Source organism: Phocoena sinus, chromosome 2, assembly GCF_008692025.1.
Source record: "Phocoena sinus isolate mPhoSin1 chromosome 2, mPhoSin1.pri, whole genome shotgun sequence".
Classification (NCBI taxonomy): domain Eukaryota; kingdom Metazoa; phylum Chordata; class Mammalia; order Artiodactyla; family Phocoenidae; genus Phocoena; species Phocoena sinus.
In genome coordinates this window covers 143,487,505-143,503,545 of record NC_045764.1, presented here as the reverse complement: position 1 = coordinate 143,503,545, position 16,041 = coordinate 143,487,505, and the positions used below count along the sequence as shown (strand labels likewise).

The following is a 16,041-nucleotide window of genomic DNA, read 5'->3' as shown; positions in this document are numbered from 1 at the left end:
GTAAAACTTTAATCTGCTTGTCTGCTGATGGGTGGAACTTGTTCCCTCCCCCTTGGTTATTTGGCCTGATGTGACCCAGCACTGAAGCCTACCTGGCTCTTTGGTCAGGCTAATGGTGGACTCTGGGAGGGCTCACACCAAGGAGTACTTCCCAGAACTTCTGCTTCCAGTGTCCTTGATCCCATGCTGAGCCACAGTCACTCCCACCTCTGCAGGAGACCCTCTAACACTAGCAGGTAGGTCTGGTTCAGTCTGCCATGGGGTCACTGCACCTTCCCCTGGGTCCTCACTACTTTGTGTGTACCCTCGAAGAGTGGAGTGTCTGTTTCCCCCATTCCTTTCAAAGTCCTGCAATCAAATCTCACTAGCCTTCTAAGTCTGATTCTCTAGGAATTCCTCCTCCCATTGTTGATCCCCAGGTTGGGAAGCCTGATGTGGGTTCAGAACCTTCACTCCCATGGGTGGACTTCTGTGGTATAAGTGTTCTCCAGTTTGTGAGTCACCCACCCAGCAGTTATGGGATTTGATTTTATTGTGATTGCGCCCCTTCTACCATCTCATTGTAGCTTCTCCTTTGTCTTTGGATGTGGGGTATCTTTTTTTTTTTTTTTTTTTTTTTTTTTGGATGTGGGGTATCTTTTTTTGGTGAGTTCCAGTGCCTTCCTGTCAATGATTGTTCAGCAGTTATTTGTGATTCGGGTGCTCTCACAAGAGGGAGTGAGCACACATCCTTCTACTCCGCCATCTCTACTCTGCCAGATTTTCCTAAATCTCACAGTGAAGAAAGTCCAGCCCAGCCATGCTGTTGTCCAGACTGCCTTTGGACCCTGTCTGTAACATCAGCCCTTCCCTCAGTCTCCAGCCTGCCCACCTGCCCACGCACCCTGTATCTCTGGACTCACTAGACCCCCAGGCTCATGAGCCAAGGTTTAAAATAAATCTCTCTCTCTCTCTCTCTCTCTCTCTCATACACACACACACACACACACACACACACGCACGCACACACACACACACACACACACAAACACACACACCCTCCTGGTTCTGTTTCTCTGAAGAACCCTGTCTAACACAGGACTCTTAGAGGCACTAAGAGAGATGTACAAGGAAAAACAACTACTTGTCCTTATTCATATTATCATGTTCTTTATCACTCATTTCCTACATGATTTTTTCTAGTCTCAGTGGCTTTAAATTCCATCTTTACACCATAAACTCTAAGTTTATCTCTAGCCTGAACTTCTGCCTACACTCCAGAATCACCTATTCAACTGTTGGCTCAACATCTCCATTTGAATTTCTAATGAGCATTACAAATTTAACATGTCAAACTTTCATTTTCATCCAGCTTTCTTCATTTCAGTATATGGTAATGCCACTATTCCAGTTGTTCAGGCTTTCTTTACAATTGAACTTCTGATCCGTCAGGAAATCCTTTTATTTCTACCTTCCAAATGTTTCCAGGCGCTAACCACTTTTTTTATAAATTATTTATTTTGTCTGTGTTGGGCTTCGTTGCTGTGCACAGGCTTTCTCTAATTGCAGTGAGCGGGGGCTACTCTTCATTGCGGTGCACGGGCTTCTCATTGTGGTGGCTTCTCTTGTTGCAGAGCATGGGCTCTAGGCCCATGGGCTTCAGTAGTTGTGGCATGTGGGCTCAGTAGTTGTGGCTCGCAGGCTCTAGAGCACAGGCTCAGTAGTGTAGCACACGGGCTTTGTTGCTCCGAGGCATGTGGGATCTTCCCGGACCAGGGCTCGAACACATGTCCCCTGCATTGACAGGCGGATTCTTAACCACTGCGCCACCAGGGAAGTTTCCAGACTCTAACCACTTCTCACCAACTCCACTGCTACCACTGTACTCCAAGACATCATCATCTTTTGCCTAGATTACTGAGATATGCTCTTCCCACCCGTATTTTCTCTTCTAGATATTACAGCCACAGTGAACCTGCTAAAATAAAAGTGAGATCAAGTCACTGTTCTGCTTAGTCGCCTATAGCCTGGCATGATCTCCCTGACCTCAACTCTTACTACACTTTTCCTTCTCGTTTCATACCAGCCACACTGGCATCTTTGCTGCTCCTCACATATTCCAACAGCTTCTGCCTCAGAGCCTTTGCATTTGCTATTTCTTATGCCTGAAACATCCAATCTCCATATGCTTACTCTCCCTCACTTCCTTTAGGTCACATTTCAAACGTTATCAGTGAGACCTGTCTTATTCTAGATAAAATCTAGAATATCTCTCATGCACCAGCACGCCTTATCCCTTCTCCCTAACTTTATTTTTCATTGTATTTATTCACCGTGTGACATATTGCATATTTGTTATCTGTCTCCCCAAACTAGACTGTAATGGCAAGGACTTTGTCTATTTACTCACCATTACTAATTTTTAGATTCCCCAGTATCTAAAATAGTTCCTAACATAGTTAGGAGATAGTTCTAACTAGTACTCAATAAATATTTGATGAATGAATGAGTGAAATAGATCTGAGTATGTGGAATAAGGATGATGATGAAAGGGTCAAAGAAAAACTTCAGCTTTGTCAAATGTTTGGCCTATGACTAGCCTTAGAAATAAATTCTGCCTAAAGATGATTGGTTTTGCTCTTAGGTAGTACTCTGTGTTGAGGGAGGGAGACAGTATAACAAATAAAAAAAGAAAGAGAAAGCTATTTGTTCTTCACGACCTCCTTCCTGTGCTTCATGGGTCATTCCATTTGCTATAAAATAAATCCTCATCTATCTGATAAAGTTGAGAATTAGAAAGCAAAAATCTCCTTCAAAGGTAGTAATAGATATAACTAATTCATTGCACTTAACTTTCACTTCTGAACTTACACAAATCTCTGACAAGCTTAGATATCTTGTTTCTAACGTCCGACAGATTATAAGAGTTTATTATGTGTGTGACCCTTTAATGGACGTGTCAGTTCAGAGCGTATATACCCCTGCCATGAGACAGGATAGGGGAAGGGAGTTTCTGATGGAAATTACAGATCACATAGAGGAGATAGTTCTAACCGGGAATTTGCAAAAACTCAGTGGAAACATATATCTGGGACTTTACAAACTTCTTTCTCATGGACAGGTCCTAACTTTGATATGTGATAGACTCCAGGAGAAACAGAATACGCATTTGCCCTCAACTAAGTTTTAAAAAATGTGTTGGGTTGAATGAGAGATCTAGAGTACCACAGTGGACACTTTAGGGCCACTGAGAAAAAAAAGGTATCTTTTTCCCCCTTTTTCCAGAGTATATTTTAGAAGAATTTTTCAAACCATATTTGAGAATATAAACTGTTTTAAATCAAGTAAAAGTAAATAGTGTGAAGCTGGTGCCAGGGCCTGACTAACCAAGTACTTAGACTGAAAGCTTTCAGGCCTCATAGCACCTGGATAACACTTGAATCAAATGCTAGAGGGTGGAGTAGCAAACAGGAGTACCCCAAGCCTTGTGATCTCGGTTCAGGGCACAGAAGAGCTGAGAACAGTTTGGCAACAAGAATAAAAATGCACTGCCTTTTTTTCTTTGAAGTCTAGAATAGGAAATGAATATACCTAGGATCATGGTTAAATGTATGAACTAACTGTTGGGGTTTTTTTTCTAACTTAAAAAATATATAATTTGTAAACATCTATTACATCAACCACATGTTTAAAGGCTCTTGAAAGTATGCAGAAACTCTGAGAGTTTCCTGTTTCTTCTCATCTGGTAACCTAGAAGTCAAAGACATTATTCAAAATCACAGTTTAACAATTATTCCTTGAAAACTATCTTTTAGCAAATTATGTTTAGCAGTGAAAAGAGCTGACCCCTTGTAAAGCATTAGAAGATTAATAGTTACCTTTGCTTTATGCTATGTTATTTTTTCTCTTACATTTGAATTATTAGCTTTAATGAGAAAATTGAGCTCTTTCAAAAGGTGTCCAAAACATGTTAACATATTTCACAAAACATCTAGAAATTCTCATATAAAATATACCCAGAAAGACAAGCTCTTCTAATAGTAGAATTAAGGCTGAGATTTTGTGATGCAAAATTACATGCAAATATAATCTGTTTCTGAGGGTTAGGAGACCGGGAGCTTAGTTCAGCTGGGTGGCTCTGGCTCAAGGTCTCTCCTAAGGTTACAGTTAAGATGTCAGCTGGGTCTGCAGTCATCTGAAGGCATGACTAGGACGGGAGGAAGTGCTTCCAGGAATTTTCTTCACATAGCTGTTAGCTAGGGGCCTTAGTTTCTTGCCATGTGGACCTTTCCTTAGGATATGACAGCTGACTTCTCCCAGAATAAGCAATCCAAGGGAGAAACAACCAAGATGGAAACTGCAGGGCCTTTTTATGACCTAGCCTCCAAAACCACACTCCATCACTGCCACTTTATCCTCTTGAAGCAAGCCTCTAAATCCAGCCTATACCCAAGGTAAAGGCAACAGATTCCAACTCTTGAAGGAAGGAGTACCAAGCATCTGTGGACATATTTTTAAAACCACCAGGTAATCTAACACTTTATAAGTACTTTGGGCATCAATAAATTACATGTGAACATATTTAGGGCTGAGGAATATTTTATCTGTGAGCCTTGAGCTTTTTACTCTCCTCTGAGCAATGACCATGAGGATCAGGTAGATAAAATCAAATAATGTTCAAAGCATTATCACAGTCTATTGTCTGTGTCCACATTCCCTCTAACAATAGCTGTATTACTTGCCTCTCTCCCAAACCCACCCAGGACGTACTCCAGTTCTTGCAGAAGATCCTTATTTCCTATTTTTTTTTTTTTTTCTTTTTTTGCGGTACGCGGGCCTCTCACTGCTGTGGTCTCTCCTGTTGCAGAGCACAGGCTCTGGACGCGCAGGCTCAGCGGCCATGGCTCACGGGCCCAGCCGCTCCGTGGCACGTGGGATTCTCCTGGACCGGGGCACGAACCCATGTCCCCTGCATCGGCAGGCAGACTCTCAACCACTGTGCCACCAGGGAAGCCCCTTATTTCCTTTCTTGTGAGCATAGGAAGTGTCATACTCCCACAGCAGGGCTGCTTTCCACACATAGCAGAACATTTCTGATATGGCACGTTGTCAAAAGCTGTGAACAGTTCAAATAAATTCATACTCTAAAATTCTATAAAGTTGCCCTTGTTTTCACACAGACTTAGCTCTAGTGAACTTTGATAGATTCCTGTGGCATGAGTCTCCCTTTCAGAAGTCATGCTGCTTTTCCCCTAGTAAGAAGGCTTTATTTACGTGTTCAGTGAGCCACAGAGACATTCTGCCCTGCAAAATCTAGATCTGCTTGATATATTTAAAGATACAAGGATCTCTCAAATAACAGACAAATTATGATGGTGAGGTTTTTATATCAGTTCCAAAACCAAAACACCTTATTTGATCCATAATATTGCTCCTACAGAACTTCACCAATGCATCAGAAAATGTGTTCCAAGTTAAAACTTATTACTGTAGGAATTGATTGCTTCCTGTAGTATTCACACTAGTTCTCTAGCCAGAAAATCTGGGACACCCCTAATTTGTCCTGGTCCCACGCAGTGGTGCCAGTAGCAGGGAAGGTAAGGGCTGTCTCTGTGGCTCGGAGTCCTGTAGCAGTAATAGTGACAAAGGACAAATGTGCACTTCTGATGGCTCAGCCTGTTTATATCTAAAGGCTCTTCTAACAAATATTATACATTCAAGGACTGACTTTATGTCTAAATCATGGAGATCATCTGCTTCCTAGAAAGATAACACTGCACTCACTTGCATCAGCCATGTATTAATAATTAGCTTATTGGTCTTTAGTTGAATTTTCCTTAAATATTGACGTTAACAGACCATTGACAGTTGATAGCCAGTTATGCTCAAGATTAATATCTGGTATTTATAGGTAACACTTATTTATCCATCCACAGGGAATATCACGCTCATTTTATTGAAAGATTTCCAAAGTATAGTTTAAAATATTTTTGTTTTAAAGTAGAATGAATCATGAACATATTTTTCCTTATAATAGGCATTGTCTTAAGAATTGTGTTCTAAGGCTATGCTGATCATATTAGATAGCACAGATATTGAGCTTCTCATAATCACAGAAATTCTACTGGACAGTGCTGTACTAAGGAATCAATGTGCTATCCCATGAACTATTTTTACAGCAGGACGATATGGAAAATAATATAAAGGAGTACTGGTACGAAATTCTAAAACCTTAGGTAAATATTATAAACCTGTCTTACGTGTTATATAACAAAAAATAATGAATATTGCAGAAAGTTGAAACAACCCATTTATGGAATATTTATGAACTTTCTTTGACCAAAAACCTATTTTTAAGAAAAAAATGCAGTACATTATTAAGAGCAAGCAAGTTTGTGTGTGTGTGTGTGTGTGTGTGTGTGTGTGTGTGTGTGTGTGTGTATGTTTAAACCTAATAAAAATTTGCAACTTCAGGCTGAACTACCTTGAGTTTCTTTTCTTCTATAAATATATGGTACTGGGCTTCCCTGGTGGCGCAGTGGTTGAGAGTCCGTCTGCCGATGCAGGGGACACGGGTTCGTGCCCCAGTCCGGGAAGATCCCACATGCCGCAGAGCGGCTGTGCCCATTAGCCATGGCCGCTGAGCCTGTGTGTCCGGAGCTTGTTGCTCCGAACGGGAGAGGCCACAACAGTGAGAGGCCAGTGTACCGCAAAAAAAAAAATATGGTACTGCCTTAAAAAAATTGTTTTATTGAGGTATAATTTATATTCAATAAAATGCACCCACTTTAAAGTGTTAAGTTAGATAAATGCATACACCAGTGTACTACCACTGTACTACCAATTGGTATACACCAATGTACTACCACTACCAGTCAAGATATAGAACTTTCCTTCACCTCAAAGAGTGTCCTTTACCACCTTGCAGTCAATACCTTCCAGCCCACCCTGATCCCATGCAACCACTGATCTAACTTGTCTTTATAAACTGGTTTTACCTTCTCAATGTTCATATAAATGGAATCATATAGTATGTATTCTTTTTGTATCTGACTTCATTGTTGTTGTTGCATCTCTTTTTGCTGTTGTTATTTAGTATCACTGTATGAATACACAGTACCACAGTTTGTTGAACTGTTTCTCTGTTGGCGGGTATTTGGGTTGTTTTCAGATTTTGGTTATTATAAACAAAACTCCTATGGGAGTTTGTGTATAAGTCTTGTTTTGAACATATGTCTTATGGGGAACATGTTTTTATTTTTCTTGAGTAAATATCTGGAGTAGGATTGTTTGCTTATATGATACGAATGTCTTGGAAAAGTGTAGAGAGTTTAAAACAACCTGTTTGAAAATGGCATTCATTGATTCCCTAAGTATTGCCTCTTAGGCCAGCTGCTCACTGGAACACAAAGACGGAAAGAAGTCCCACCTTCAAGGACCCCAGAGTGCCCAATGTTAGAAACAACACAGTGGTGGGCTAATGTCCAAATGAGAAAAAGTAAAACCAAAGAGCATAACATATTTATCCAACAACCTCAAAGAAAAGAAGCTCTACAGATAAAAGTGAGTTTATGAATTGAAAATCTTATAGTTTGTATAGTTCTCTACTTATTTTAAAATCAGTACTCACGGGCTTCCCTGGTGGCGCAGTGGTTGAGAGTCCGCCTGCCGATGCAGGGGACACGAGCTCGTGCCCCGGTCCGGGAAGATCCCACATACCGCGGAGCGGCTGGGCCCGTGAGCCATGGCCGCTGACCTGCGCGTCCGGAGCCTGTGCTCCGCAATGGGAGAGGCCACAACAGTGAGAGGCCCGCATACAGCAAAAAAAAAAAAAAAAAAAAAATCGGTACGCACAATGACAGTAATTAAGATTTAAGAAATTAGATTGACATGGATTAAATGCTTAATGATCAGTAGTAGCCTTTATTTCTGCCACATGGAAGACACTGCTTTGTTTTCCCTTCCTTCGATTGTTATTTCCTGAGCTGTGCTTGTTTTTTAGTTTAGTAGTTTGTATTTATCTGGCAAAGAAAAAAAGATGGAGTCAGTTCAATTAATTCAAAAGTCTGAAATACAGAATCTTTTAAAGTTATTACTGTTAAGTATAAAACTTAAAGTAACTAAACATGAGTAGAATAAGTGATTGAAATAAGTAAAATTACATTTATAATACAATACAGCATTTCTTCTTAATATAACAATAAATATCCTTGGACAGGTAAGATCTCATTTTTTAAATCTAGAAGTTGATGCAATATTAAAGGAACTTCTTAATTTCTTAAAATCTTTGTTTTTTAAAAGTTATTTCTACCATGTAATAATCTAATAAATCAAAAAGTCAAGATTAAAATTATGGGCTTTTATTCTTTAAGACTTATAGATATTGTCATTGAATTATTTGCAAGTTCTTGATCTATGCTAAACTGAGTCCTGAAATAAGTCATATATATGTGAGATTTACATACACATAATTTATGCTCATTGTAAATAAGGGGCCAAGTAACTTTCACATTATTTCAGTTATAATAATACGAAGTCTTTATTAGTAGCAAACTTTTTTCACCATATAAAAAAATCATCTACCTTTTCCCATGTATTAGCGACTCACAATTTAAATATTTGGGAGCCACTTTTTGAATTTCTGAAGTCAAGATTTAAATACGTTATGTATATCATCATTTTTGCCCTTCTTTGCATTTGTAGATCTCTCTTAATGAGACCACAATATTTGAAATTTCATGTTATAGAATATATCAATGAAAGGATGAAATCACTGTAGAATATTGGGTTAGCTTTTTAAAGGAACTTCTCTCTCTAAATGCTATAATATATTGAGAAATAGCTGGGCTTGGGACTCTCCCTAGGTGGGTATAGGAATCAGCATATCACCCTGAATGCCATCCCTTCACTGTCCACCACCATAGAACACTGTTAAGAGCATACTTAATAGTGTATGCTCTTAAAAACACTACTAAGGAGTGACAAAAGAACAGCACAGACTAAGGAGAGTATGTGAAGGCCAGGGGATTATGGTGTGTGAACATTTGTTATTTTTTGGCCACATTGTTTTTCTCTGGTGCCTTATCTCTGGCCCATGGTGTGCATCTGGGTGGGGCCCTGTTAATAAACTCAGTGCTCAAATGCTAAACTGACTTTGATGGCAGAGTGACAGAAAGGCGGAAAAGAGGGTAGGCACCTCAATTCCATCATCAGAGCCCTGATAGGATGGGCATGTGCTTCCTGCTGAAGCCACCCCTGTTTCACCAAACTTCCCTTCAATTGTGTGAATTCAGCCATAAACGCATGTGTGTGCATATGCACACACACACACATGCACAGTCTCTCTCTCTCTCTCTCACACACACACACACACACACACACACACACTCACACAGCATTAGCTATATTGGGAGAGGCAACTGAGAGAAGTTTCATTCATAAGTAACTCACTGTAAAGCTAGTGTCTCAAAGACATTTAGAATACTGTATGCCACCGCATACGGCTGTGCAAGTTGAGACTGCAACGTGAATGGGACCCCCAACTCTGTGCAGTGTCCAATCTGCACAACTGTACATGGCAGCCCTGCAGGCACTCTGTGGATATTTGTATAATTTTGGTATGAAAGTAAGAGGCTTTGGCTGTGTTGGCTAATCTGAGAAAGCAGGTTGGGAAAGAGTATGATAAGGGAGCAAAGAGGAAGGTAGCAATGAGAAAGGAATCACTGTAAAAGCAGTAGCAAGTAATTCCCTGCCAGTGCCTCACCTGAAGCGCCTTCTTGCCCTGTGCTGATGTTACATTTTGACCCCTGGTTGATTCTAGAGCAGAAGCCACAACAATATCTCAATATTCCATTCCACCTCTATTGTTACTATAATAGAAGTAATAAGATTCAATGTTAAAAGATTCAGTTTATTGACAGCTTTTTGTGAAAAAGTCATGTCTGTCATTTATATCTATAGACTTATAATTGTAAAAATTACCTTTAGGTTGTCTTACTTGTTTTTTTCCATTGGCCTTTTCTTGTTTTACTTTCCTTTCCTCACATGTATTCCCCTGAGAAAGGGAGGACAGATGAGGCACAAGACTGAGGAAATTAGAAGAGGATTTGACAGGAGAGGAGAGAGCCAGAAAATACTGGGACAAGGTGGAAGAGAGGTCACTAGAGAGAGAGAGGAAGTGAGGAGAGAAAAAAGCCAAAAACAGGAGAGAAAAATGTCACAGAAGGAGAGAGAACTTAAATTTGAGTCTTAAATTCAAATGATGTTCCAACCTCCTCATCAAAAATGTCTTTATTCTTTCCGATGGAGCCCATTGTTAAATTTCAGTTTCTCCCACTCTTTTTCTTTTTAGCCCTGGTTTCATAAACAGAGAATGAACCTGGCTGCTTAGGATTCCAAGGGTTTGATTTGCGGTAGTTAAGAGGACAGTGGAAAAGAAAGATGGGTGGGGGAGGGGAGGACTCCCAGTATTTCTTAAATGAGTTCCCTCTTTCTTTTTTTGGTGGGGGTTCGCGGGCCTCTCACTGTTCTGGCCTCTCCCGTTGCGGAGCCTGTGCTCCGAACGCGCAGGCTCAGCGGCCATGGCTCAGGGGCCTAGCCGCTCTGCGGCATGTGGGATCTTCCTGGACCGGGGCACGAGCCCGTGTCCCCTACATCGGCAGGCGGACTCTCAACCACTGCGCCACCAGGGAAGCCCTCTTTTTCTTATTTCTTGAATCTCTATCCTTTGTCTCATTTCTTTCCATCTTGGAAAAATAACACGGGATTATAGATAAACCTATTGTTTGGGCTCACTGTAAAGAAATCAGCAAAGTTAAGGAGAATAAAGCTTAGAAAGGTAAGAAATTGAAAGTCAATAAAGGAGAAAGATGGACCCAGATCCAGAGAAGATGGGTTTAGCCTGGGCCCTGCCTTGTAGCCTTTTCATAAAAACAGTACATTTGCAGTGCCACTTTACCCAAAACCTTACTCAAAAAGGAGAAGAAGTGTCATTCTTTCAAACTGCTGAGAGGTTGGAGAGATGAATTGGAGACCATGGTCCCCAACTAGCCCTGCCCAGGAGTTATGTGAATGTGAATCTGATGGGGCTAATAGAAACAGCAATTTGTTTTACTGCCGTGGGAGCAGTTATTATTCTGGCTCCTGCCTAGAATAGAAATCAGATTTACAAACTCACTTTCCGTCTACATTCAGTCTAAATTCAATGGGACAAGGGATTAAAATTCTACCGATCTTTGCTTTTCTTGGGGTGAAGAGTGTTGAGTGTGAAAGGGGAAAAAAGAAGTGATTCAGAAGAGTGTGATAAGGGGGAAAGAAATGCTAATCAGAGGGAACAGTGAAAAACTGTACAATCCTAAGTAAGGAAAAGCGAGAGGATATAGGAAAGGAAAGCGGGAAGAATGAGAAAGTACATGAAAGAAAACAAACAGGGAAAATAATTAATACTTCGTGAAAACTGCATGCCAAACGTGTATATCGTACCGTCTTCGTGATTTAACAAGTGCAAGAGGGGAATTTCACCGCACGTTTGCTGTATCTTTCCTCAGCTCCTGATTTCCAGAGCCCCATTTCAAGCTGCCTGGTAAATTTACATAGATGCGCCACCAGGACCTCAAACAGGAGCTAAGAAAATCACAGCAGCAGAAAGGGCCTTGAGACAGCCAGTCGTGCCCTCCTCGTTCCCCCACCCATATGCACACACATTTGATAGCTGAGGAAACTGAGGCCCAGAGAGATTAAATGATGCATTCATGAAACAGAGGAAGTGCAGTTAGGACTCAGACCTAGGGCTTTTGATTCTCAGTTCAGTGTTTCATAGCTGATTTCTTCACCTTTTCCTTGCAGATTTTCTTCCTTTTCCCAGCTTGCTTCATGGACTCACTACCTCCTAGTCATGTGGCCTCCCAAACTCTGTCCTCCTCAGTCCTTTTTTTCTCATGTCCACACAGGTAGTTTAGTCATTAAAGCTTGTTGACTGTGTGTTCATGTCCTTGTTCTCATCTCATTGCTTCTTGCCTGGTCAAGACTCTGGTACCCTTCACCTAGACTACTATAATGACATTCTGCCTCTAGCCTCTTCCAGCTTCTCTTAGAGACTGCAGTCAGAGTATTCATCCTAAAATGTAATACTAATTTTGTCATTTCCTTGGCTTTCAGTGACTCCTCCTTACCTACCAAGTAGTACTTTCCAAACACCTTAGTGTGGATTACAACCTCCATGACCTGACTCCTGCCTTGCTTCCCAGCTGCCTCTCTCACTACTCCTAAATTCAACATGCCCAGCCCTGTCTCATTCCTTTGATTTTGCCCACACTGTTCCTTATATCCAGGATATCCTTGTTTCCCCTTTCCTAACTCAAAGACTGCCTCCTTTGTAGAATCTTTCATGATTTTCTCTCTTGAGCTAAAACTAAGTTCTCCACTTTTCTCATACAGGGCCTATAACATTCCTATTTATGTTATTTGTGCACATGTCTTGAAGCCAGGTAATAGGTCCTGTTATTTATTTTTAATCTCTCCCAGAGCCTGTCACAGTGCCTCATATATAATAGATAGGCAATGAACGCTTGTTCAGTTGAACAAAATTGAGTTTGCGCCAGAAGACAGGTAAAAGAATCAGTCACATATAAGATGAAAATAAAAGTATCAATGTCCTACATTAATTTCAAATTTCCATGGCTAAAATAAGGAGTGCTTCAGAATGTACAAAGAATGTACTAATTATATGCTCCTGCACTAATTATGTATTAGTGGTAAGGCTGTTGCTAGATTTATCCTTGTCTTTAGAAAATAAGAGGAAAATGTTTGCCAGTGTAGGATATCTCTGGAATTTTTACAAATTTGATTTCTTTTTGAAACAAAGTTTGGGATAGAAATTGATAGATGAAAATTCTATATATTGCGAAGAAAATTTTGTATTTTTCTTATAAACTACGATAGCATTTTCCTACATTGTTTTCAGGTTTAATACTGTAGATTGGAATATAGGTAAAACCACATTACAGTGAAGTTCACCTGGTATTTTGGACACTAAATTCCAGTGGTGAAGGCCCAAAGACAAATCCTGCTTGTATAAATAGCTTTTCTATAATCATTTGCTTTTTAAAAATTTTATTGAGCTAACATTTATTTATAACATTATATGAATTTCATGTGTACAACTTTATATTTCTACTTCTGTATATCTTACAATGTGCTCCCCACCAAAAATTTATTTTCCTTCTGTCACCATACACTTGATCCCCTTTACCCATTTAGCCCTCTCCACCAATCATTTGCTTTTTTTTTTGGTAGGACTCTTGCAAAAGTGACTAAAAATGTCTTCAAGTGTTTTTGGTATTTTTTTCCTCTCCATTTACATTTAGTTAAGTGTGCTGCTGTGTTCCTTCCATGATGTTCTTTTATGTGCATGACTGGAGCTGAGGCCTATTCTACCCCCCAGAAGTTAGACAGTAACTTAGAAGTGGGTCAGCAGCAAGTAAGGGGAGAAATCTCCACCGGTGCCTACAAGACAGCCTCTACTTCAAATACTTGTTACAGGTTAAAGATCCCGAGACATGGAAATATGTAAGGAAAATGGTAATTAAATGGTATCACCTGACAGCGAAGCAGAAGCCAAAGACGTAAGCAGGAAGGAAAGAGGGGCTAGGTTTTAGATTTACCAAGAAATTGCGCTGTGGATCAATTCCCTTCCAAATCAGTAGGGATAAGAGGCCGTATCATGTTCAGGTTCTGCCGGCAGAGCTACCTCGGGAGTGGTTCACGCCCAGTGAGTTAGACATTCAGGGAACTAGGGAACTCTATCAGCACAGAAAAAAGCAAAGTGATGCCTACCTCTTGAAAGATAGCATGAATATAGTCCTTGAGGCAGTTTCTGCAGGATAGGACTCTCACAATGGAGCAAAGGCAGGAAAGGGAACGCATCAAAACATCTAGCTGGATTCCTTTGTTCTTAACTACTCTGTTCTAGGACCCAGAGGTGACTGCTTGATACCAGGGATCACAAAGAAACGTAGTGGAATTTGTTTCATACCTGAAGTGTCTGAATCAGTTCTCCTGCTCCTGTAAAAATAAATAGCACATTTCAATGTTTTGGCAGTATAACCACAAATACTTAGAAAAGAACTACTAAGTATGAGATAATCATTCTCTAAGTACTTTGTAGGTAGTAATGAAACATATTTAGCAAGTCAAGGGTATTATTCATTATAATTTATTCTTAGAGTAAAATTATTTATTCTTAGAGTATTCTTAGAGCAAATTCTTAGAGTAAGTAAAATCTTAGAGTAATTCTTAGAGTATTCTTAGAGTATTCTTAGGGTAAAATTACCTAAATTTTCGCAACATGTAAGCTATCCAACGTGTAAAAGCTTTAAAAGTGAGTTGTATGTAATTACATATAACCTATTTTTGTGTGTGTGTGTGTGGTACGCGGGCCTCTCACTGCTGTGGCCTCTCCCGTTGCGGAGCACAGGCTCCGGACGCGCAGGCCCAGCGGCCACGGCTCACGGGCCCAGCCACTCCGCGGCACGCAGGATCCTCCCGGACCAGGGCACGAACCCGCGTCCCCCGCATTGGCAGGCGGACTCTCAACCACTGCGCCACCAGGGAAGCCCTAACCTATTTTTATTGTAACTATCACCTGTCACTCAGTGAGGCTGTGACCATCCCTAACCTGCTACCTCTCGAGCCCCTGAAAATTCATTTGAGGTTGAGACTCCAAGAAGCTAACTGCTGCTGCTCTGGGGCTTCCGTAAACAGAGTCAGCTGTTTGATCACTATTTCTTTCTTTCTCTACAGTAGGGTCAGCAGACAGATCACACAGGAAGCTCTCATAGACACGTGGGGTACATTCTGGAATGGAGGGGTGACTGGGGTTACAGTGCCTACTCTGCTAGCTCTTCATCACAATCTCTGTGGCCCTGATGGGAATCTTGTAGGCGAATAACATACCCAAGTATTTGTCCAAGTTAATACACTTCTTATGGTTTAGTGGATAAAATAGGAGACTAGCTGTCAGTTTTTCAGGCTATTTCACTTTCAGAGATGTCTTTGGATAAAGAAGTTTGTTTTCTGCATGCCTGATTTTTAAAATTAATATCAAAAAATACTTATTTTTGTAACCTCATTGACATGCTAAAATATAAAATTGTCAGTTAATTTTCACCAAATCTTTGTTCCTTGGCTACATTTCAGTAACTCTTTTGGAAGTATTGCTGTTTGAGTAAAAGGGTTTGGAAAGAATAATTATCCTTAGATAATATCTTCCCAGGTAAATGTGCAAAGACATAATTCTGATCCATTTAAGAGGTCTGGCAAATCCATGCAGTTCAGGTTCTACAACGGATCTTAAGGTTAAATTAGTAATTTTCTGAGAAGTTTGCAAACAACTACTCATGTACCAAGTAGGTCTGGTGATTTAAATAAGGTTGAGTTTAATGATAAAAGTTTTCAAGAGACTGAGAAATATCAAGAAAGTGTACTTAAAAAAAAAATAGGTGCAAATTAAAATAAAGCCTGCCATTGTCCTCTTTAAAACAAAGGGAAGAGTCACAGTAGCACTATTGCCGAGGTATGCGAAGGAATATAAATGCTTTATAAAGTAAATCCTTCACTTCTAAAATGACATTATACAAGTCTCCAGCGTCTTTCACTCATCTAGATTTAAGTTGCTCAATTTACATTTTTAAGATCAATGAATCTGAGGGCAAAATATTCAATGACATCATTGTTTAATTTTTTTCCCCATTGTTCCAAAGTATACGGTTAGAAAGTGTCACTGAAATCCATGGTCTTAGAGAAGAAAAATGAATATATACTAGAATTTAGTTATCACTCTCATGGTGCCCTGACTTAATCCTGCAATTGTCCCAGGATTAAGCATCAGTGAATCCCATTCTGTTCTTTGATCTTATCACATCTTTCATTTATAATGAACATTCTCAAATTAGGCTCTAGCTAGTAATTAAGTTCCTGAGGCAAATAGGCAATAAAATATAACTTATGCTTGATTAAATTGGACTTAAGAGGATTAGTTAGAACCAAAATTTGTTTTTTGCTTTG

General features: G+C 40.1%; 1 protein-coding gene across 1 annotated transcript in view; it reads right to left on the bottom strand.

Annotated features, from left to right (window-relative positions):
* Positions 1 to 7,882: 7,882 nt before the first annotated feature.
* FAM71D (family with sequence similarity 71 member D) overlaps positions 7,883 to 16,041 on the bottom strand; it is a 29,234-nt gene continuing 21,075 nt past the window's right edge. Inside the window, exons 7-8 of the mRNA XM_032624329.1 lie at positions 14,012 to 14,040; positions 7,883 to 8,000 (exon numbers count right to left, since the gene is read on the bottom strand). Coding sequence (XP_032480220.1) covers positions 7,978 to 8,000; positions 14,012 to 14,040 — 52 coding nt within the window. The 3' untranslated portion in view covers positions 7,883 to 7,977. The remainder of the gene's footprint in view (positions 8,001 to 14,011; positions 14,041 to 16,041) is intronic.